At 32.0% G+C, this 25,729-nt stretch overlaps 1 protein-coding gene across 1 annotated transcript in view; it reads right to left on the minus strand.

The window, feature by feature from the left end:
- Window positions 1–981: 981 nt before the first annotated feature.
- Window positions 982–25,729, minus strand: part of LOC149799216 (sodium/hydrogen exchanger 9-like) — an 85,959-nt gene continuing 61,211 nt past the window's right edge. Inside the window, exons 13-18 of the mRNA XM_089958484.1 lie at window positions 23,391–23,427; window positions 19,441–19,518; window positions 8,002–8,087; window positions 5,341–5,449; window positions 4,600–4,740; window positions 982–1,077 (exon numbers count right to left, since the gene is read on the minus strand). Coding sequence (XP_089814610.1) covers window positions 1,015–1,077; window positions 4,600–4,740; window positions 5,341–5,449; window positions 8,002–8,087; window positions 19,441–19,518; window positions 23,391–23,427 — 514 coding nt within the window. The 3' untranslated portion in view covers window positions 982–1,014. The remainder of the gene's footprint in view (window positions 1,078–4,599; window positions 4,741–5,340; window positions 5,450–8,001; window positions 8,088–19,440; window positions 19,519–23,390; window positions 23,428–25,729) is intronic.

The raw sequence follows: 25,729 nt of genomic DNA on the forward strand, positions 1-25,729 counted from the left end.
ATTAAGTATGATGTGGATTTTATAGTACATAATTAAGTATATAATTATGTAGATTATATACTAGATAATCAAATATATAACTGTGTGCATTTTGCAGTAGATAATTAAGTATGTAATTATGTGGACTTTATGGTAGATAATTAAGCATTATGTGGTTTTTATAGTAGATAATCAAATATATAATTGTGTGCATTTTATAGTAGATAATTAAGTATGTAATTATGTGGACTTTATAGTAGATAATTAAGAATTATGTGGATTTTATAGTAGATAATTAAGTATATAATTATGTAGATTATATAGCAGATAATTAAGATAATTAAGTATATAATTAAGAGCAGCACACACCATGAAAAGACCTGATCCACAGAGATTACAGTTTCGCATTAGATAGACTGCAATCTTAACATGATGGAAATATTTTAAAAAGTCCACAGAACTGAGAAACTGCTAATGAATATGAAAACACTGATTGCTTTAAAAGTGTATCTATGCATATACTTCTGCACGAAAAATTTTCAGTTAGTGACTGCAAAAAAGAAAGTAAAAATCTTTTCTGATCGTGAAGTTCAGTAAAGCTGTTCTGTTCTGTGTTGCTATTAATACAAAAAGAACAGTCTCTTCAAATCTTGAACAAGTGAGAAATGGTTAGAGTCGCATGCACTGACTCTTGATCCCAGACAAAGTCATCAGCATTGTGTGCACTGACTCTTGATCCTGTCCAAAAAGACTACAGTCGCATGCATTGACTCTTGCCTTTGGACCAGAATTTTAGATGCAGCAGCTGTTACATTTGAAGGAAATGAACATCAAGCCAATTGATGGGTTATGTACATAAGCAGAGTGCATAACTTGCTTGAGCAATGAGGCTTAAATGTGCATATATATATATATATATATATATATATATATATATATATATATATATATCTGGCATGAGGATTTCATTGTTACAAACTTCACCTGGTGTGGTCCTAGTGAGCATTTGTGCGTTGCATGCCTGCAGGTCAAGGGTCAAAGGACTAACATTTTGTCATCATTAATGGTATCAACATCTTGCATTTCCACATGGACAACCTCAAGAAGTAAAAACATGAAAATAAAAATAAACAGCAATTAAAAATAAAAGCCAGCCATAAAAAAACATAAAACTTAATTTTCACAAAATTTGTAAACATGTATTCCCTCACTGCAAGCAATGCAGATCGAGAAAGTCTTAAGTTCCCAAATATCAAAAACTGTAGGACAAATTTATAATTGCTACAATGGCATGAAAATCTATTCAGGTCTTATATTTATGGATACAAATAGGCAATCCAAATTTAATTTGTCTATCACTCATGATATTTGCTAATTTGTGTTCACAAGTATTATTCCCCAGTTTAAAATAGCTATAATGATCTGATAATTTATTCAGGTCATCTATGTATGAATATAAACATGCCTACCAAATTTTATCCGTCTACCTTAAGTGGCTTTGTTTAATTGTCCTAACAAAGCTTTTGCCAAAAAGGGTCTATGCCCAAAAGTTGAAAAATTAACCTATCAGGTCATCTGCGTGTGATCACAAATATGTTTTCTTAATTTATTTTTCTACCCAAAGGTTTTACATAATTATGCTAACAAGATTTTTTCATCCAGAAAGGTTTAAAATGTGAGCTAAATTGAAAAATTGCTGTAATGGCCTGAAAATTAATTAGGCCATCTGCTCATGACTGTGAAAAATCTGTAAAATTAAATGGCTCTCAGTCCAATAGTTTTTAGGTTATCATGATAAAGTTTGTAACCTTTTATAGACCTATGTCCAATAATTTTTGAGTTATCATGATAAAGTTTGTAACCTTTAATGGCCCTATAGGCCCTATGTCCAATTATGTTTGAGTTATCATGATAAAGTTTATAACATTTCATGGCCCTATGTCCAATAATTTTTGAGTTATCATGATGAAGTTTATAACATTTCATGGCCCTATGACTAATAAGGTTTGAGTTAAAATTTATAACATTTAAAGGCTCTATGTCCAATAATTTCTGAGTCATGATAAAGTGTATAACATTTAAAGGCTCTATGTCCAATAATTTTTTATTTATGATAAAGTATATAACATTTAAAGGCCCTATGTCCAATAATTTTTGAGTTATCATGATAAAGTTTATAACATTTAAAGGCCCTATGTCCAACAGATTTTGAGTTATGATAAAGTGTATCACATTTAAAGGCTCTATGTCTAATACTGTGTGTGCTGTCACATTTCAATGGAACTGGGATGGATGTAAGGTAGAACAGCAGTAAAGCCCATTTAACACATGTTATTACAGTGGGGGCACAGAAAAAACTTGTGGTAATTTGCAATGCATTTTATAATTTTTAAACAATTACTCTATATTATCATGCAACTTTTAGACAACTTTGTTTTTACTTTAGGTGGCATGTCAGACCTATAGCATATAATTTACTTCAGAGAAATATCTTGTGCAACAAATGGTTAATGCAAAAAACATGTCTGCATACTTATGCAGCTGCTTATCCAAGAGCCTGACCTCTGACATGCTTTTGAAGGTCAAAAGGACAAATGCTTCAAGGACAGACATACACAATTTTTATTAAAACTATAATGCTATATCAAGAAATTCATGTGATAATGATGCTTTTAATTGAGATAAAATGAAATTGTGATACTTCATACTTATTTCCAGCACTTTACTGACATATCTGAAAGAAATTTCATTTGTAAATGACCTATCGGTAATGGACACATCCATGTCATTTAAAGGAAATGTCACAAAAATATTTTTAACTTTTGTGAATTCAGTCCAGCTGTGATATTCACAAAATAAAATATTTAATTACATATCCACATCATGTATATTTCATATATCTTATGCTGTTTCTCTTACTTCAAAAAGAATTATAAAAACTAGTGTACAAAAAAATAATATACAACTTATTTCTAAAATTATACAAACTTTATGCTCACTAAAACTTTGCAATAAAAAATACTTAACATTACTTCAGGTATGTGCAAAGATCTGCCATTTTATTATGGAACGAGAATTAAAGTATTAAGAAAAACAATGAAGCTTTAAACACATGTTCATAATTACTGCATTCAAAACAAAGGAATGCTTTGTGATGGCTAAGTCCCAAACTCAGGAAATTCTTAAGTTTATCAAAAAAAGCATACCGTAACGTCGGGGCATAAAATTTACTTTTTTGTAAGCTGCAATATTTTCAATGAGCAAAATTCAGGATATTTTCAATCTCCATTAGAATATTTCAATAGAACTGAAATTATGATACAAAATAACACCAGCAAAAAACTTCTAGTTCTATTTTTTTTCAGCTAGCAATTTACACATCAAAACTTGAACAATCAAAATGCTATCTTGCTAGAGTAAATTTTGAGCCTTGAACATGGAAAAATAATTATACTTCATCAAATATTTTAAAAAATTGCAAAGTGAACATTTTCAAAACAATTAACAATTAAAGGATCAATAACGGTACCTTCCAATACTAATTCCCTAAGAAATCAATCCTGCATTTACACCTGTTCCTAGCTACCAACTGTGTTTGGCACAGTAACCTTCAAATGGCACCATTACTTTGTTAATTAAAGTATGCAGTCTGACACTTGCACATTGTTCAGTGTGATTAATCCCTTGCTTGTGGCAGCCATACAAGCTTCCTTGCCAGCTTGTGTACCAGACCTGTCAAGGTTTCTAACTGATACTATGAGTGCAGCCTAGTCAATAAAATAATTAAAAGAAGGCTATCTTGAATGACATAGGTATATTGGGGGTTTAAAACTAATCTTATAAAAGAAGGCTATATCAGACAGGTATATCAGGGTGTATAAAATTAAGCTTATTAAAAGAAGGCTATCTTGAATGACATAGGTATATTGGGGCATAGAATTAAGCTTTTTAAAAGAAGGCCATCTTGCTTCAGACAGGTGTATAAGCGGGCATAAAATTAAGCTTATTAAAATGCCATCTTGCTTCAGACAGGTATATCAGGGGGCATAAAATATAGCTTATCAAAAGAATGCTATTTTGCATGACATAGGTATATTGGGGGCATAAAATTAAGCTAAGAGTCACAGTTAAAATAATGGAGATCATATTCTGAGGACTCCTGATGTCTACCCTATATACGTATTTGTATGTCTGTTCCACTTGCAAACTGCATAGACCTAGATTTGCCATCACATAATGTACCGGCAAATATAAGACTATGAAGTTTGTCAAGAGTAATCAGTAGAACAAATAAACAGACCTTGATCCACCAGCACATTATGTGATGGAAGATCAGGGTCTAAGCTGTTTGCAGTTTGATTTAACTAATACGTGGGATGATATGGTAATTGACATCAATAATCATCATTAAATGGAACTTAACGAGGTCTAATTATTTCTTACTGAAACATTTCCTTGGCATGTAAAATTGACAATGGCCAAAATAAAGGACTTTGTACATGTATGATTCATTTCCCATTGTATGATAAATAACTAATTTCCTTAAAAATGCAAACAAGCTAACTTCCCATGCACATTTATATAAATGCATTGCAGACTGCATCAACTGTAACAACTTACCTCCAAAGGATCCTGTGTTGTCCCATCAGTTGGGGAATTCAGTGAGGGACTAACATAACTATTTTCTCCAATGGATGTCTCGCTGTGATCAATAATCATTTCTGCATCTGAATCCCCATCTGTTCCTCCTCCAACAGTACCCTAAAATGAACCATATAATGATTTCAACCGTAACTATATATATATCATTATTTAAAAATAATCTTTACAAAACTGGCTCTTCTTTTGCTACTGCAAATCTTGTCATGAATAATTACAATGAATGAAGGTATCACCAGCAGAACTGTTTTGGTCTTGGCAAAATGCATGCAAGACTGTAAACAAACCTGTGATTCCCAAGCTGTCCACTGAAATAATATATCTTAATTCTTAATTTTAATTTGTAAAATTTATGGAATAAAGGATGTTGTTACAGTTTTGGCAAATGATAAATCATGACACTGTTAGACATAAAAACTTGCTGAAATTGTTTTCACTGGTCATCAAATTATTAAAAATACTAGGCTTCATGTGATACTAATTTCATGGAGAAAGAAGATGCTGCTATTCATATTTTTTTACAAACACACAGTGCATAATAATCTGACTATTTTTCTACATTTTCTTTTCTTTTCATATCACTAGAGAATTTATATTAACATTTAAAAATTGGAGAAATTAGCTTAATTTTCTTTTAACTGATTTTTCTATCGTTGTTTCATCAGCTGAGCAATATCCAAGAGAGAAGCTTAGGTCTGTTACCTGTGAAAGCTGTTCTGATGTTGTCAACAACTTAGCAATTGGTAGACAGCATTTGGGTAAAGTATCCATCAAAGTTGGTCGACTGTTGGTTAGGAATGGTTTCATATACCTGGAGAAAAGAAAGGCATCATTTTTTAAAGATGTTCATGCATGAATCCCTTTGCCAATAGGAGCAGAAATGGTGCAGCTGACAATAAAATAATCACTCTAGTCTGAAAGTTAGGTCCATGTGACCAAATTTTGGTCTTACTCTTCTAGAGATGCATTCACAAAACCAATTTTCATGAGTGCCGATGAAATAATGTCCAAGACACTAATGGTGTAACAAATGGAAAGCTGAAAAATAAAAGTCACTTTGGCATTTCAATCAGGCCTCAGTGACCTAGTTTTGGAACTGGTTCAGTTATCCTCCTTGAGAGATATTAACATACCATGTTTCCTGAATATAGATGAAATAGGGTAAAACATAATGAAGGTATAATGAATGAATACCTGAAAACATAGAAGTCACTCAAGCTAGAAAACTAAGTCACAATGATATAACTTTAAATATAGTAGGATTAATCACCTTGATATAATTGCATAAAAAAATTTCATGAGAGTAGGTGAAATATAATCCGATATACTTAGGGTGTAATGAACAGATTGCTATGAATACTATACTCATTCATGTGTGAAAATTGAGTGACACTGATCTAGATTTTATACGATTGAGATGCATCTACAAATCAATTTTCAAGAGTGCAGGTAAAACATGGTCCAATATGTGTGTAACAAATAAATAGCTAAAAACATTAAAAAAATCACTGAAGTATGTAAATTAGATCACACTGGCCTAGTTTTGGTATGATTGAGTCAATTTCCTTGAGATGAATATAAAAGCAATGTTCATGAGTGTAGGTGAAATAGGATCCAAGATATTAATTTTGGCAAAGTCAAAATCAATGACAGTACTCTATATGCTACACAGTAGAGTAAAAAAAGAAAAAAAATGGTTGTAAGAAGTGACATCACTCACCCATCATACTTTAAAATATTCAATCTGTGCTTTATAATTCAAAATAGTGAAAGTAGAGCAGCACATTATCCTTACAGCTTCCTTTCTGGTTTTCAAGACAGGAAACAATTATTTTTCATATGGGAGACAACTCATTGTAGATTGATAATTTGTGTTGGCTGGATTGACTCATTAATAATTGCATAATTTTACTGCACAGGTTCCGGTATTGACTTTATTCTGTACTTGTTAACATATACAGGTAAAACCCATTATAATGTGATGCTTGTGGTCCAAAGAATCACATCACGATATAAGCAGGATCATGTCAATATATTTTCTGAATAACTTCCCAAGAGAAAATGTGCATTGAAATGTTAATGTCATCAGTTTTAACTAACCTCTTGATCATATAATCTGCTAAGGATATGAATAATCGGCTTTTCTGAGAGCATGTATTTAGGTTGTTAAAAGAGAGATCAACTTAAATTAAAAAATAGGAGCCATACTGCTGATGCGTTATAAGCAGAAACGCATGATAACGAATCGTGTTATAACCGTAGTTATAATTTTCTGCACTGGCTTTGCTAGTTTTGCACAAGCATGAAATTCTAAAGGAACTGGAATCTGAATCACTCCATATTACTTTTAAAAAATGTACAATATTTTCTCTTCATAGCCAACATACTTTTTCAACCATTCTCTCTTTCTGTGTCTCCTTTTTTCCATAATATATACAAATTTGTAATTAAAAATATTATTAGCAGATTATTTTCACAGCAGGTTTACTTTCAAGAAGAAAAAAACTGCAGGGGTTGTTTTATTTACATTCACAACCAGCTTATTTTGAAAAATTTTATCGACGGTAGTTTACCTAAAAATCTGTATGTACAATATGAGCTAAGTTTATAATAAAGGTTGAGTTATAAAACTAAGGTCTAGCTCTCTTAGATGAGTTAGTGGTTTTAGTGCAAACTGGACTGTACTGGATTTAGTATACTAACATAACTCAAACTGATACCAGGTTTTACACAGATTTGACTGACTGCATTTTGTCTGCTTGTTTAATATCAAATTTATACCAGGTTTTACACATTTCACTGCAATGCATTTTAGTACACTCGTGTCATATAAAACAGATGAGATTAAGTACAGGTTTGATTCTATTATATTGGGTATACTCATTTCATATCAAACATATACGATATTAAGAACATGTTTGATTACATAAGGTATATTAACTTCATATCAAACTGATACCATATTTCACATGATTCTTATTCTATTGTATTTGGTATACTCAATTCATATCAAACTGATACCAGATTTAGTACAGGTTTGATTGTATTGTATTTGGTATTTTCATTTCATATCAAACTGATATTGGATTTAGTACAGATTGGATTGTATCGCATTGGCTATACTCACTTCATATCAAACTGATACCAGATTTAGTACAGGTTTGATTGTATTGTATTTGGTATATTCACGTCATATCAAACTGATACCAGATCCAGTACAGTGTATTGGATATGCTCACTTCAGATCAAATGGATATCAGATATCAAAATGGTTTCACTGTACTGCATTTGGTATACCCACTTCATATCAAACAGAGACAGAATTTAGTACAGGTTTGACTGTACCACATATGGTATACTCACTTCATATCAAAATTATACCAGATTTTGATCAGATAGGCCTTTCCAAAGCTCCTTATTTTAATATCTTGATCAGCTTGTTCTGGTCCCTAAAATAAATAAATAAAGCATTGATTCTCCTTACATGGCAGGTATTGTTCTACTAGTATTTATTAGGACCAAAATAAAGGAAAAGTAGTTGATGTTCTAAAAAATATTTCCAACACATCTAGTTCATGGGAGATATGAATAAAAGCTGTATCAGAATATTAAATCTGTGTTCTAAAACAAGGAAAAACACATCTAGTTCATGGGAGGTATAAAAGCTGTATCAGAATATTAAATCTGTGTTCTAAATCAAGGAAAAACATTTATTAAATTTGGATCAGCATATTAAGCACCTTTCTGATTTATGAGTTTCAGATATCATGAGATTCTCTAGAAAATCACAGCAGCCATGAAACGTTTGATTATCTTATTTTGACAAACACATATGGTATTATGTTGCCCTGTCTACATAAACATTTGACTGCCTTATTTATATATCAACATTCTGCATGCAGATGGTACTGAAGTGTGTAAATATTTTCTTGATAACAATCCTAATAATAGTACACTATCTAGTGAAGATATTAGCAAAATAATAAAACTTATCTTGGAAAATAATCATTTTCAATTTAATAATACGAATTACATCCAAATAATGGGTAGTCCTATGGCTCCTTCATACGCTTCCCTTTTCATGGGTAAATTAGAAAATGATTTTCTTCAAAATGAAAAGTTTGATTCATCTGTTTGGTTCAGATTTTTTGATGACATATTTATGATCTGGAACCATTCAACTGAAGAACTGAAAAAATGTATTGATCGCCTAAATCATTTTCACCCAACGATTAAATTTACTTTTACTGCATCTAGTACGCATGTTTCATTTTTAGATGTAAATGTAATAAAAAATATTGAAAAATATTGATAACACTATCTCTACAAATATTCATATCAAGGAAACTAATATCCACCAATATGTGGAATATTCTTCATGTCATCCCATGTCATGTAAAAACAGTATACCATATAGCCAGGCCAAAAGATGCCAACACATTATTCAGATGATTGTCAATTACAAAATTAGTTGAACAAATTACAAACATATTTCCAAAATAGAAATTATCCCACACATATAATTGATTCTGCACTGAACAAAGCCCATAATCTTACTCAACATGAGGCTTTAAACACAGCAGAATGTAAAATAGAGAAAAATATAATTCCTTTCACAATACAATATAATCCTTGAATACCTAATATAGGTCGTATAATTAATAAATATTATAGTCTCCTAAATTGATCAAATAAACCAGTATAAAATCACTTTACAAAAATAAACCAATTCTCGCTTACAGAAGACCCAAGAATTTGCAAGATTTTCTAATTAGAACTAAACAGACAGAAAATGATAAAAAAAGAAAGTTTTCATCATCTGAATGTAACAGACACCGATGCTCTCATGTGCAAACATAAGAGAAAGTACTTTTTTCAGTAGTGCTAATATAAAAGAGGTATTTTTTCTACGTGAAACACTAACTGCATACCAACTGATGTGATTTATTTGATAACCTGTAAAACAAGTAGCATGCAATATTTTGGAAAAACACTTCAACAAGTTTCTAAGAGAATGAATAATCATTGCTTTCATATAAAATATTACAGAGATCCTCTGTTTTCCTCTAATATTTCAACACACTTTAACACCAATAATCACTCTCTACTCGATTTTTCTTTCATGCCAATAGATATTGTGCATGGTGACATGAACAGACTCATAAAAGAAACTTACTGGATTCATAAGTTTGATACTTTGTATCCTAGCAGCCTTAATATGAATGCGCTATGTATATGTAATTGCATATTATTTTTTTTAATTGATATATTGTATATCATTTATACCAATATAATTATACGTATGACTGTTTGTCTCTATTTTATTCTATTATTTTACTGATTCAGGTTTCATTAGAGACTTGTGTATCTTTTTGATCCTGTCATACATATATAAAATAATTATGACAAAGAATATCATTTATGATGTTGCATAATGACGTAATTGTTATTTTCAAATAAAAGACATCATCCATTTTCTTTCAAAACATTTTTTAACTGATGAAGCATAAATGTGAAACTATTTGCACAAAATGTTTGGTGTATTTTTTATATACCAACACAGAAATATAGACATTAACAAAGGACACATACTCGCATACATACATCAGGACTGTCACACCACACAGAATATAGACATTAACAAAGGACACATACTCACATACATACATCAGGACTTCACACAGAAATATAGACATTAACAAAGGACACATACTCACATACATACAGCATGCTTATCAGCTTTTCTACAGCCATTGAAAAAATCAATGCATTTAAATCATGTAAAAAAAACCATCTCATCTAAAACAATTTGGTATCAATTATGGTACAAGGGAACTGAATGATCTACAGTGAATTACAGTACAAGGGAACACAATAACTTGCACTGAATTCCAGTAAAAGAGAATAGATTGATCTACACTAAATTACTATATAATGGAACTGACTGACATACACTAATTTACCATATAATGAACTGATTGACCTACACTAAATTACTACATAATGGAACTAATTGACCTAAACTGACTTATGGTACATAGCATTATAGAAAATGACTGACCTACAATGAAATAAACTAATGACCTCAGAAACTAGGCATCTCTTTACCAGAAAAGAATAATCCTTTAACCTTGGGCATACAAATATAAAGAGTCTGTAGCCAAAATAGTTTCCACTTGCAAATATCAGATTGACATCTATACTGCTGTACATGTAATAGTCATTTTTCAAAAACTGGTCTTTGGTAATTTCCATAGATTTAGTTGAATACATTAAATTAGAAAATGTCTGACAATTTATCAATAAATCTTGAAATATTTTATAAATATATGATGATTAATAGGATTAAAAAAACAGGTGCTACATAATATTTTGCAACTTGGATTTAAACTGTCATGATTATTATATGGTCTATATATATTAACTGGACTCCTAAAGAATTGGCTCATTTGATATCAAATAGATATTGCTTTTAAAAATGAGTTTCAATTCCAAATAGATAAATTCATTGTCTTGGAAATTTGCTTTATACTTTTAACACATAAAGGTACATCATGTACAAAATAAGTTCATACAGGATTTTCATAACTGCGAACTTATTTATGACCATGGCTAATCAACAGAAAACATTGATATTTAAAGGGGATATACCTCTAGTAGTGGCACTATCTGAAGTGCTGGATGATTGGATTCACTCCCTGTGCACTGAAATGAACATTTTATACACTCTCTACTGACAGAAAATGTTAAGAAATATAGAAATGTTTTAAGAATGTAAAGTTTTGAAAAATGATGAATATAAACCATAATTCACATCTTCGTAATAAAACCCTCAGATATTTAAAATGTATTCATCACTGATTAAGCTATTTAAAGGACAGCCTATGACGATGACAATCATGTCTAAAAGTAAATTTTCTAAAATAAAACTGGAGGAAAAAAATACCACCATCTTGAAATCATCAGAAATCCTAAACTGGCCAAGATTATCACTTTTTCAAATTCTTGAATATGATTCCAAAAGAGATACCAAGTTCTCTGGCCACAGATGCAACCATGACCACAATACTTATAGACCGAATTCTCTCTCTATTATACAAGTCTTGTCAGAAGATCTCTACTTTATAGAAGTAATCTTCAGCTGTAGAGATATGTGAAAATAAAATCCATAATCTTTTTCTTGCTTTCAATTCAATGTGATAAACTGTTTAACATTTAAAAATATTCTATAAAGTCACACCTGTTACATAATACTATTCCACTGTATAGAATACAGTAAGACATTTTACATTTTTGGACAAGTTGAAATAAATTATATGTTGCATGTATTAAATAATAAGGCATGTTTGAGTTGCATAATCCAGTGTGATTATTCTTGTTGGAGACAGATTCAACTAAGAACATAGTCACAGTAATAGTAATCTCATAGTGCTTTTAAAATTAAAGAATTTAATGTGTCATGGAGATAGTTTAAGTGTGCACATGCATAATGTATTTCATTATTTTTGCACCTAAATGTCTCATATATTACATGGCTCAGTCTTTGTAGTTTTAGCTGTCATGGGGAGTTGTTTTCTGTAACCTGGATACTGCAGTCATTAATGACACTTGTTCACGGGATCATACTGGTTTACTCAATGTGAAGCAACAAAGGTTTTGGACCAAGATGTACATAGAATTGGGAGGTTCTTAGGATACCCTTCAACAAGCTACGAGAGGACCAGGCAATTCCACACATCAATCATATCTGTTGATAATTCCATACATCAATCAGATGTTGATAATGTTGCATGCATTGATCATATGTGTTGATAAATTCCAAACACTGATCATACCTGCTGACAGATCCATTCATCAGTAATTTTTGTTGAAAAGTTCCATACACTGATCACATCCATTGACAAATGAAATCATTTTGTAACTATCTGCAAAAATTCCATGCTTTGATTGTATCCATGAAGGAACAATATCATTTTGTTATATCCATTGTTGAACTTTGTGCACATGTGTAAAATGTCAGACTTATTCATTCATGTGTATTCCATCTAAACACCTCTTTTGCTTAACAACGTTAAGTATTTTCACTACAATGAATACCATCTAGTTTCACCCTGTTACAATTACTAATTTCAGTTTCATCCTGTTACAATTACTAATTTCAGTTTCATCCTGTTACAATTACTAATTTCAGTTTCATCCTGTTACAATTACTAATTTCAGTTTCATCCTGTTACAATTACTAATTTCAGTTTCATCCTGTTACAATTACTAATTACAGTTTCATCCTGTTACAATTACTAATTTCAGTTTCATCCTGTTACAATTACTAATTTCAGTTTCATCCTGTTACAATTACTAATTTCAGTTTCATCCTGTTACAATTACTAATTACAGTTTCATCCTGTTACAATTACTAATTACAGTTTCATCCTGTTACAATTACTAATTTCAGTTTCATCCTGTTACAATTACTAATTACAGTTTCATCCTGTTACAATTACTAATTACAGTTTCATCCTGTTACAATTACTAATTTCAGTTTCATCCTGTCACAATTACTCATTACAAACCTTTGTATTTCTAAAGCATGTATCCCTGTAGTGCCGTATTTAAACCTCAACCCTAAATTTTGAGCCTCTTAGGTAGGTCCTTGGGGTAAGGACTTCCCCAAGGCAAACAGACAGCTGGGTAAGTCTATTTTCTCATGCTAGCAAAGCATGGTTATCAGGTGGGAATCTAAATAAGTTTTATGCTCTGACACTGGGGCTCAATCACTTTTGGGTTAATGATGAATCCTGGGGTCAAAGTCAGTCCCATGTATAAATTTGCGGGTATCAAGCATTGAAATGGACCCTACTAAATAAAATGAGTTATTTTTTCCACTTTATTTTACCACTACCACCCGTTTTTCCTCCTCCACTACCCACTAATAAAACTTTTATAAAATATGTTGAAATAATGTCTTCCTCTGTGTTTAGGCAAAATATTCTAACTGCCTACAGGCCTTGAAATATTTATGTTCCTCAAATTTGCAATTCATGTGCACCTGAAATGCATTTATTTAATGTGTATGTTTAAGATTAAAATCTAAATGCTCATTGTTGATCATCTCCGAATCAATTGTTCATGCATTTATTTAGTATTTGTGTTTTAGCAACAACCTCAGTGCTCACTGTTGATCATTTCTGAATCAACTGTTCATGAATTTATTTAGTATTTGTGTTTTAGCAACAATCTCAGTGCTCATTGTTGATCATTTCTGAATCAACTGTTCATGCATTTATTTTAGTATTTGTGTTTTAGCAACAATCTCAGTGCTAATTGTTGATCATCTCTGAATCAACTGTTCATGAATTTATTTAGTATTTGTGTTTTAGCAACAATCTCAGTGCTCATTGTTGATCATTTCTGAATCAACTGTTCATGCATTTATTTTAGTATTTGTGTTTTAGCAACAATCTCAGTGCTAATTGTTGATCATCTCTGAATCAACTGTTCATGCATTTATTTAGTATTTGTGTTTTGGCAACAATCTCAGTGCTCATTGTTGATCATCTCTGAATCAACTGTTCATGCATTTATTTAGTATTTGTGTTTTGGCAACAATCTCAGTGCTCATTGTTGATCATCTCTGAATCAACTGTTCATGCATTTATTTTAGTATTTGTGTTTTAGCAACAATCTCAGTGCTCATTGTTCATCATTTCTGAATCAACTGTTCATGAATTTATTTAGTATTTGTGTTTTAGCAACAATCTCAGTGCTAATTGTTGATCATCTCTGAATCAACTGTTCATGCATTTATTTAGTATTTGTGTTTTGGCAACAATCTCAGTGCTCATTGTTGATCATCTCTGAATCAACTGTTCATACATTTATTTTAGTATTTGTGTTTTAGCAACCATCTCAGTGCACATTGTTGATCATCTCTGAATCAACTGTTCATTCATTTATTTTAGTATTTGTGTTTTAGCAACAATCTCAGTGCTCATTGTTGATCATCTCTCAATCAACTGTTCATGCATTTATTTGGTATGTGTTTTAGCAACAATCTCAGTGCTCATTGTTGACTATTTCTAAATAAATTGTTCATGAATTTATTGTGTTTTAGCAACAATCTCAGTGCTCATTGCTAATCATCTCTGAATCAACTGTTCATGAATTTATTTTAGTATTTGTGTTTCAGCGACAGTCTCAGTGCTCATTGTTGATCATTTCTGAATAAACTGTTCATGCACTTATTTAGTATTTGTGTTTTAGCAACAATCCCAGTGCTCATTGTTGATCATCTCTGAATCAACTGTTCATGAATTTATTTAGTATTTGTGTTTTAGCAACAATCTCAGTGCTCATTGTTGATCATTTCTGAATCAACTGTTCATGAATTTATTATGTGTGTTTTGGCAACAATCTCAGTGCTCATTGTTGATCATCTCTCAATCAACTGTTCATGAATTTATTTAGTATTTGTGTTTTAGCAACAATCTCAGTGCTCATTGTTGATCATTTCTGAATAAACTGTTCATGCACTTATTTAGTATTTGTGTTTTAGCAACAATCCCAGTGCTCATTGTTGATCATCTCTGAATCAACTGTTCATGGAGTTATTTAGTGTTTGTGTTTTAGCAACAATCTTCATTGCTGAACATTTCTGCATTTACTGTTCATGCATTTATTTAGTGTTTGTGTTTTAGCAACAATCTCAGTGCTTATTGTTGAACATTTCTGCATTTACTGTTCATGCATTTATTTAGGATTTGTTTTTAAGCAAGAACCTCATTGTTTACATTTTTATCATCTATTGTTTACCTCATTTACTGTTCATCTATCAGTTATTTTGTATCTCATCATACACCATTCATCATTTATTGTTTATCTCATTGATCACCATTCAATTTTGTTCTTTACCTAATCATTTAATGTTTATCATTTATTGTTTACCTCAATATTTACTGTTTTTCATTTATTGTTTGCCTCATCATTTACTGTTTATCATTTAATAATTGTAATGCCAGTAGCTGGTAAAGGAAAGTAACATTTCCATTGGTCAAAATGTTACCACGTGATCAAAATGAATTGCATTTATTTCTGTAGGAACTGTAAGGAGAACTACTTTTCTAAGAATACCCACTTTTATAAATAGAGTCACGTGTACAGCATCAGATAAATACTGCTAGTTAAGGCAGATATGAAGTAAGCATTAAAGAAAAAGAACATTCTAACAATTTTAAAAAAATAATTGAATAAATTTGGCTGCCACTGGTTGAAGGGCTGGTATTATGATGACCTTATTACGATCAAGCATGACAATCCCAAGTGCTATAAATAGCTATATAACAGAAAACCCCAAAACATGTATTACTACGCTCAATTAAGATTTCTGTTTTGTAATAATGCAAACAAAATAACATAATGAATAAATGAAATTTCAATTATAAGAGTTTAATGTTTTTTGTGAGTTTATCATGGTATAAACTGTCAGTTGCCGACTCAGCTTACATAATGCCCTCTGGGCCTTATTTGCAGTGTGAGTTGGCAACTGACAGTTTATACCATGATAAACTCAGAAAAAACGTTAAACTCTTAATTGTTTACATCATCATTTACTGTTTATCATTTATTGTTTACATCATCATTTACAGTTTATCATTTATTGTTTACATCATCATATACAGCTTATCATTTATTGTTTACATCATCATTTACAGTTTATCATTTATTGTTTACATCATCATTTACAGTTTATCATTTATTGTTTACATCATCATTTACTGTTTATCATTTATTGTTTACATCATCATTTACTGTTTATCATTTACTGTTTACATCATCATTTACTGTTTATCATTTATTGTTGACATCATCATTTACTGTTTATCATTTATTGTTTACATCATCATTTAATGTTTATCATTTATTGTTTACATCATCATTTACAGTTTATCATTTATTGTTTACATCATCATATACAGCTTATCATTTATTGTTTATCTCATCATTTAGTTTATCATTTATTGTTTACATCATCCTTTACTGTTTTTCATTTATTGTTTACCTCATCATTTACTGATTTTCATTTATTCTTTACCGCATCATTTACAGTTTTTCATTTATTCTTTACCTCATCGTTTACTATTTTTTATTTATTGTTTACCTCATCATTTACTGGTTTTCATTTATTCTTTACCTCATCATTCACTCATTGTTTCACCTCATTTTGGAATAAGTGTGTATTACTTGTCAACAGCCATCCCTCATAAAGTTGTATAATTCAAGGAAAGTTGGTTGGAATATAGCATGCCAAACAAGTGTAGGTAAGAGCAAAATGCAACCAAAGAGAATAAAAGATTAAATATACGTCATCTCAAGCTTCTTGTAACGGTGTGGTAATAACAGAGTTGCATATCATCAATTTCATGATTCATGTAAGAACAGTGCCTAAGAAAAGAACATCAAATACAAAATGTAACCCAAGTCAAGGAAGCATAAAATGTGGGCCATAACGACTGACTTTGGCAATGTGCGAGTTGTGCTTATCAAGAATAGTTTATACACAGCATGCAAAAGACCTCTCAAGTCATGAGCTAAATGCCAAAACTAAGCCATTAACTTTGAAATGTAGGTCACAGTGACCTTTCTGCAAAGGTGTGGTAATAACAGATGTATATCATGATTTAGTTAAATGATTCAAGGATAAAAAAATTAAAACAAATTTAAGCATGAAATATGGGCCTCAATGACTTTATTTTATGTGGTACTCATAAAAATGCATTCACCTGCCAACCATAATGATTCCAGTATAACACTTTTATACAGGATGCAAAAAAGCCATGTATTATGATCTAATTGCAAAAACTCAACTAGTAAATTGTGAAATGTAGGTCACAGTGACCTCCTTTTGTTGCAAAGGTGCTGTACTAATAGTGCTTGAGAAAGAAACTTAAATTACAAACTTGAATCCAGGTCAGTGAAGCAAGAAATATGGATCACAATGACACACTTCCATAAGGGTACATTCATCAAAACATACTCCTCACTAAGTTTCACGATTCTTAGCATAAAAGTACATATACAAGGTTCTAAAAACCTATAACCTTAGCCAGTAAAATATAAGTTGTAGATCACAGTAACTTCCTTTTTCTAAAAGGGTGTGGTACAAACAAAGAAGCATACAATCATTTAGTTTGATTATTCTAGCATGAACAGCAATTAAGAAATAAACTTAAAACATAAAACTGAACTAAAGTCATACACAAATATATATTGGTCAAAGTGATATAATTTTGTGATGAGAGTGTAATACAAGTGAAGATGCATCCCTTCACCATGATCCATGACTTCAGAAAAAACATCACTTATACAAGATGCAAAACACCCAAACCAAATGCAAAAACGTATCAGAAAATTTACAAATAATGTACATGTCCAAAGTTAGTTATTTTTGTGGAAAAAGAGTTCTGATTGTTCACTGACCAACAATGCTTGTATTAACACAGAAAAATGATCAATCTGCTGATTAAACAAGATTGTCTGCTACGCTCACTTACTGTTTATTCAGTTAGAAACTGCAAAGCAAGATTAAAGTGAACTGATTTTCAAATAAAATAAATTGAATAAAACAACACTGTAATATAGTTGTTATGATAATATTTTTAGGAAAGTAAAATGTTGAAGCTAAGGTATAGGTTAGGCTTTAAAATGGATGAGTAGATACATGCATTTTACTTATGTGTATTCAATAAAAAAAAGATTTATTTTATTTAAATGTCTATTCAATAAAAGAGAATTTATTCACAGCAAAATTAACATTTACAAAGGCAAGCTGCCATGTTATTGACAGGATGCAAGTTCCATTTACACATGTATTCTATTTATATGTCACAATTGTGGCTTAAGTTTCTGAAAACCTTAGGTTTGGTTAAAAAAGAAAAAAAATTGTCTTTTTTGTGTGGGACAAGTGAATGCTGGAACACAGTGAATTTACGAGTGGGTGAACAAAGGATGTATTAAGCACATTCACAAACATGTGCATGTATCCACAGGTGCAGAGACACATGCATGCATATGCAGGCTTCTAATGCATCTTTTATGAGAAAATGTTGATTCATGTCTCCAAATACATGCACAAAAACTAAACCACTTTAAGAATACTTACTTAATCAAAATAGCACTTTGACATTACCACCAGTGAAAGCTCACTGATATGATGTGTGTGTGTGTGTGTGCGATTTGGATTTAGCTTTTAACAATTGTTCAGTCATATCACTAAGCTGTCTGCAGAGTGGCAGTTTATAGTGATGTCTAGCACTGGGTTTCATGCCACGGACATGTAACATCATGTCCCACCCAATCACAATACCCTGACACCAGGATGACCAGTCCAAAAACTAGCTTCTTGATGCTGAGCGCCAAGTGAGGTAAATGCTAGTACCATTTTAAAAAGTCTTTGGTATGAATCAGCCGGAGTTCAAACCCACAACCTCTGGAATCTGAGGTGGATGCTCTAACCACTTAGGCCACCAGAGTGGTGACTTAGAAATGATAATAAGTCAGAAACTGGAAAAGGAAATATTAGTGGAAAAACTTGGCTGTATATCTGACACTGATGTAAACAAATATGAGTAATAATACTTTCAATATCATTTTTGTATGGAGAAAAGACATGAGTTTATGTGTATGAGAGAAAAATGCATGCAAAAAATTAGTTATATTTTCATGATGAGAGAAATTTCCACATCTTGCTTTTAGAGAAACCCACAACCAGAAATCAAGACATAAGCCTGAGATTAAAGAAAAACAAACCGATGAGGTGTTCTCTGACTGTAGTTGTGCTTCTGATGAATTCTGCATGGTGCTATACTGTCTCTGGTATGATACAGCCTGGAACAAGAATATAAAGATATGCAAGGGTAAATGCATACAGGATCAATCTATTACTAATACAGGATCAAGTTGCTATAAATAAAGGATCAAGCTATCATAAATACAGGATCAATATAAAAAATATAGGATAAAGCTGTCATAAATATAAGATCAAGCAATTATAAATAAAGGATCAAATTGTTATAAATATAAGTTCAAACTATTATAAATAAAGGATCAAGCTATTATAAATACAGGATCAAGCTATTATAAATACAGGATAAAACTATTATAAATACAGGATCAAGCTATTATAAATACATGATCAAGCTATTATAAATACAGGATCAAAACACTATAAATATAAGAGCAAGCTATTATAAATATAGGACCAAGCCTGTCTCCTTATAAGTAACAAACATCACATATAGGTCTTATAACTTTCTTGTATCATAAGACCATTAAAATGGAGAAACTCTCATGCTTTTTCATAATTTACATGAATGTATCAAGATTTGGAACTTTATTACTAATGTTACACAAATCAGAAGCAATACCATGTACAGAAGTCCACTGCTATAACAAGCAATTCTGGGTCAAAATAAATTCATTGTTATGAGAAATTTGCCATACTGAAGCATTCACTTAATGTGTTAGGGCTTTCATCATTGACCTAGATGATGTCACAGCTCTATCGCAGTAAAATGTTATATCAAGTTGATTTGACCTACTTAACTATATCCAGATTCTTTCAACCCAGTGACATTATCCTGGCACCAGGCTGACCAGTCCTAACACTAAAGTTCTTAATGCAGAGTGCCAAGCGGGGCAGCTGTTAGTACCATTTTTTAAAAACTCTTTGATATGACTCAACTGGGGTTAAAACACGCAACCTCCCACATAGGAGGTGGACATTCTAACCACTAAACCATGGGAGCAAGTCTTTCCATGTTTTATCAAAATCAATTACAAATTTCTTCCTGAGTAGTAACAAGGTCAGCCAAACAGATTCAACATCACTACATTAGTATTCATATATCTCACCCATGATGAAACCCATAAAAAACCCAGGATAAGTCCATATTTAAGTTTGTTCAAAATCAGATAAAAAATATGACTCCCTGAGTGGTGACAAGCTCAGCCTAACAGATGTAAGATCAACTCACTAATATGCATGTATCTCACTCTACATGATCTAGATGATATAAGCATATATTCAAAGTGTGATAAGAATCAGACTGTAAATCTGGCCTCCAGGATGGTAAACAGGATCAGCCAATCAGATGCAAGATTATCTTGTTTATATGCATGGATCTCCCCCATCAATGAACCCACCAAGGACCTTGATGATATAAGTTTATATTTCAAGTATGCCTGGATCTTGCTAATTACCAAACTCATTCGAGATCTTAGTAATATAAATGTATATTTCAAGTCTGATCAAAATCATATGTGAAATACAGCCTCCAGGTGGTAACAAAGTCAGCCAATCATATGTGAAATACAGCCTCCAGAGTGGTAACAAAGTCAGCCAATCAGATGTGAAATACAGCCTCCAGAATGGCAACAAAGTCAGCCTATCAGATGTGAAATACAGCCTCCAGAGTGGTAACAAAGTCAGCCAATCAGATGTGAAATACAGCCTCCAGAGTGGTAACAAAGTCAGCCAATCATATGTGAAATACAGCCTCCAGAGTGGTAACAAAGTCAGCCAATCAGATGTGAAATACAGCCTCCAGAGTGGTAACAAAGTCAGCCAATCATATGTGAAATACAGCCTCCAGAGTGGTAACAAAGTCAGCCAATCAGATGTGAAATACAGCCTCCAGAATGGCAACAAAGTCAGCCTATCAGATGTGAAATACAGCCTCCAGAGTGGTAACAAAGTCAGCCAATCAGATGTGAAATACAGCCTCCAGAATGGCAACAAAGTCACCCAATCACATGCAAGATCACCCAAGTAATACAAGTTGATTTTGCTCATTATTGAACTCAACAGAGATCTTAATAATACAAGCATATATTCAAACTTGGATTAGAAAATATGCCTCCAGAGTTGTAACAAGGTTAGATAATTAAATATATAGTCATCTCATTAATATGCATGGCCCTTTCACGTTATGGCACTTGTCTGAGAACTTGGTAAAATAACCCATAACTGTAATTAAAATTGGATCAGAGACATTTACTTTTGAGCGGCACAATGGACAATGGATGCAGGGCCATACTATAAGCACATTAGACTTATTACTGTAAGAGCTAAAAACTGCAAATAATTACAATATATTTTAACGTTTTTAAATCTGAACATGTTTTTAAAACAAATGTTTTAGTATTAATTCCACCCAATGGAAAACTAGAAACTTTCATTGATTTTAATAAATTTAAGCAATAACTTTCTCTTGTGCACATGGAGTCAATAAAATCAAAGCAACCAAGGTCAGGTCAGTACCAAAAGACGAGTCAAGTGACCACATGTGGTGTGTGTGTACATCAGTAATGGCCTTAGCAAAGAGGGGCCCAAATTGGATCATTTTTGCGGAACCTCCTTGGATGTACATGCAGGGCCCTCTGTGAGCATGTCATTTGGAAATAAAACTTTTAAATAAGTTTTATATGATACTAAACTTAAAATTTTCTTCCACTGCTTTAAAATTACTATCTCTCTACAGATATATTTTTAAAAATTACTAATGCGTGGCACCTCTGTGAGAGCAGGGCCTGATCGAACTACCATTGCAGCAATGCATATATCAGTGTGGAACAGACTCTACCACAGAAGACCTTTATCTCATCCTGCTCCTTCAGCATGTTCCTTTTTATATTTTTCAAATTTACAGATGAAATTTTCAAAGATGAAACAGCCTCCTGACAGTGCATTTAACCTACACATTTCATTTCTGCCCTTAATTCTTTTATATATCAATGTTCAAAGTTATAATTCAACAAAAATACATCTAAGTACCCAATGTGTGTGAGATTAATTGGATCTTAACAGCAATCACTACTGACAGATCAATGGTCAGTTCTTGGATGTGGCAGACTGGTGGGTGGAGTGGTAGTAAAATCAATTCTACAGTCTGTGGAGTGGTAGTAAAATCAATTCTACAGTCTGTGGAGTGGTAGTAAAATCAATTCTACAGTCTGTGGAGTGGTAGTAAAATCAATTCTACAGTCTGTGGAGTGGTAGTAAAATCAATTCTACAGTCTGTGGAGTGGTAGTAAAATCAATTCTACAGTCTGTGGAGTGGTAGTAAAATCAATTCTACAGTCTGTGGAGTGGTAGTAAAATCAATTCTACAGTCTGTGGAGTGGTAGTAAAATCAATTCTACAGTCTGTATTTTCAGTTATGAAAGTAGCTGGCTGAAAACATTCAAGTCAATCTGAATCTGTGATGATGTGAGAAGATGATGTCGGAAGAAAAAAAGACAAGTGGTAGAACCATTTAAATATAACACGAAATTCCTTTGAATTTAACATTTCATTGGGGGTGTTGAGAGTGGGTGAAAGGGAGTGTTTTTGGAGTAGAAAAGCTAAAACTATTAAAAGAAAACATGCACCAACCATGAAATGAACTCTGGGCAATATCAGCCTGAAATATTAATCTGCAAAGTCTCTAATCAAATTACCTTATTCCAGAAATGCTTATACTGCAATAAATTAAAAAGTGGATCACTGATATTGATTCAAAATGAAGAGTTAAAAAAAGGGTTGGGGGATGGGATATCATATAAATATAACCCTCTTAAATGGACTGTAAATAGGATTTGACTGGATTCTGTCCTGGATGAGGAGGAGGGGAGGGGGAGGAAGGAATATGAAAATGCTGAATTGTAAAGTCAGGAGATAATATACAATAGTTAATAATCCTGGAATGAAGAATACTTACAGAATTCACTGTTTGCTCTTCTTCCTCGACTCCCACCCTGAAATGTAACCATTCATATAAAAATAAATATCCATCTACAATCCATCAGAGCATCCATTTGTACTTTCATAAAATCAAAGATACAGTCTACACATTATAATAATACTGAAACAGTTAATTGCTCATAACAAATAGTTGCTGAAATAACTGAAGAAAGAGAAAGCACTATGACTGAGTCAGGACATTGGTGGAGTTTGCAAGTGTCATATTTCTCCAGTTCACTTGATGCTAAGTGCTAATCTAATTAAATTATTTTAAAAAAATGGATTAGCTACCAAAATAGAATAAGACTTATTGAAAATACCCATACTCAGGTTATACATATTAGGCATGTGAGTCAAGTACCATCAATGTTCTATTAGATATGAGGCCATCATATTTAACAGACACCTGAGGGAGAAGTGAAAAAAAAAACACAGCCTAGGAGACAGACAATCTAAATATTACAAGTACAAGAAGTATCTAAAGAAAAGTGATCACTGATGTTTAATAAATGAAAATGCTTTTGATATGTTTCACATAATATATGAAAGAGCTGCAAATGGATGGAATTTGAAATCAGCTTAGGTAGCTATCCAATCTTTTATTCAGTTCAAATTTGTTCATAATTTTGCTAACAAATATAATTACATTTTTTACAAGTATTATGTTCTTATTTGTCATTAAATGTTGATGTTTTAAAGTATTAGGTCATATGTAATATTATTACTTAATCAAATCCAGTCAGAAGTCTAGCCTCCCTCAAGAATTCAAAGAGGTAGTGGAATTTGTCAGCCAAAGCATTGTTTTAACATCTGATACTTTTTATTTTCTATATTCTTCCAACTGGAGACCCATTTTATAAATTGTAAAAGTTTGTAATTTGGAGGCTTTTGCTACAACAGATAACCAATCTTGCTTGTGTTAATCACAGAGGAATATTTTAATACAATTTTCATGGAAGTAATGTTATCATTTCTAATATTTAACCATATATCATATCATCATACCTTTTGAAGAATTGTCTTTCTATGTGATATCAATTTCTAAGATTCCTTTATCCCCTTAGACTGTTGTTGATTTTCACAGTCCCTGGAAGTGATTGTCAGTGCTGAATAGCTTCCCTCACATAAGAAATAAGTTATCAAAAAGGCATATTAGAGATGGGTGCACCATAAAGTGACCCACTATTACAACTACAGCTATCAGAGAAGGCTGCATCACAAAATGTCCCACTATATAAAGACAACTACATCTATTAAAAATGGGTGAATCACAAAGGGCCCCACTCGCTACAGTTTGTATGGGAGGACCTTACACAAAGAAATGTTTGGGAAACCAAAGTTTGGGGGCATAACCCCCTAAATGATGACATGAAATGCTAGAAATCTAACTCAATCAAGATTTCATCAATATAAAGGTGCATGTCAATCTGGTTGAAATCCAACAATCCATGGTAAAGAAATTCTGCAGCAACTAAAGTCAAGAAAACAGGCACTCATGGGGCATAACTCCTGTAAATGGTAACATGGAATCAAACTCAATTTCTCATCAATATAAAACACCATACCAAATTTACATCAATTCCAACAAACCCTGGTAAAGGCTGTACTACAGAAGAACTCATGTGAAGAAATAAGGGGATATAACTCTAATAAACACATTTTAGAAGTCAGATAATTTCATTGAAGTATCATCCATATAATGCCACATTTGGTTGACATCCAAGAAACCTTGGCAAAGTTATGCTGTGGAAACCCAAGTTTGGAAGGTGAGAAATTAGGGGACATAACTCCTGCAAATAATTCTAAAAATGCTGAAAATCAAACTCATTCAAGGTCTCCTCACTATAAAACTGCATACCAAAGCTGATCTAAGTCCAGCTTTCCTTGCTGTGAAAATGAAAATTGGCAAATGGGGGATATAACTCCTGTAAATGAAGACATAAATGGCTAAAAATAAGAATAGTTCAAAATCTCAGAAATATAAAATTGAACACTAAATTTGGTTAAAATCCAACAATTCCAAATTTAGTTATCTTACATAACCCAAATTCTTGTGGGGCTGTTGGATGGACACAAATGGATACAAGATCTACACTAGGATGCTAATCAACAGAAATTTTCACCTCATTGTCTGTTATTCTGCTCAAAAATAGAATGAAAGTCTGACCATACAAAAGATTTATAACTTTGTAAATAAGATAAACTCTTGTGTTTTTTTGTTTTAATGAGCAATGTCAAGCAGTTTAAAAAGTTTTTATCATGCATTTTCATACATTTTTGTGTGTTTAATGATTATTTATACCAGTATATACATTC

Source organism: Sinohyriopsis cumingii, chromosome 5 (genome assembly GCF_028554795.1).
Source record: "Sinohyriopsis cumingii isolate HCF-2022 chromosome 5, ASM2855479v2, whole genome shotgun sequence".
NCBI classification, from domain to species: domain Eukaryota; kingdom Metazoa; phylum Mollusca; class Bivalvia; order Unionida; family Unionidae; genus Sinohyriopsis; species Sinohyriopsis cumingii.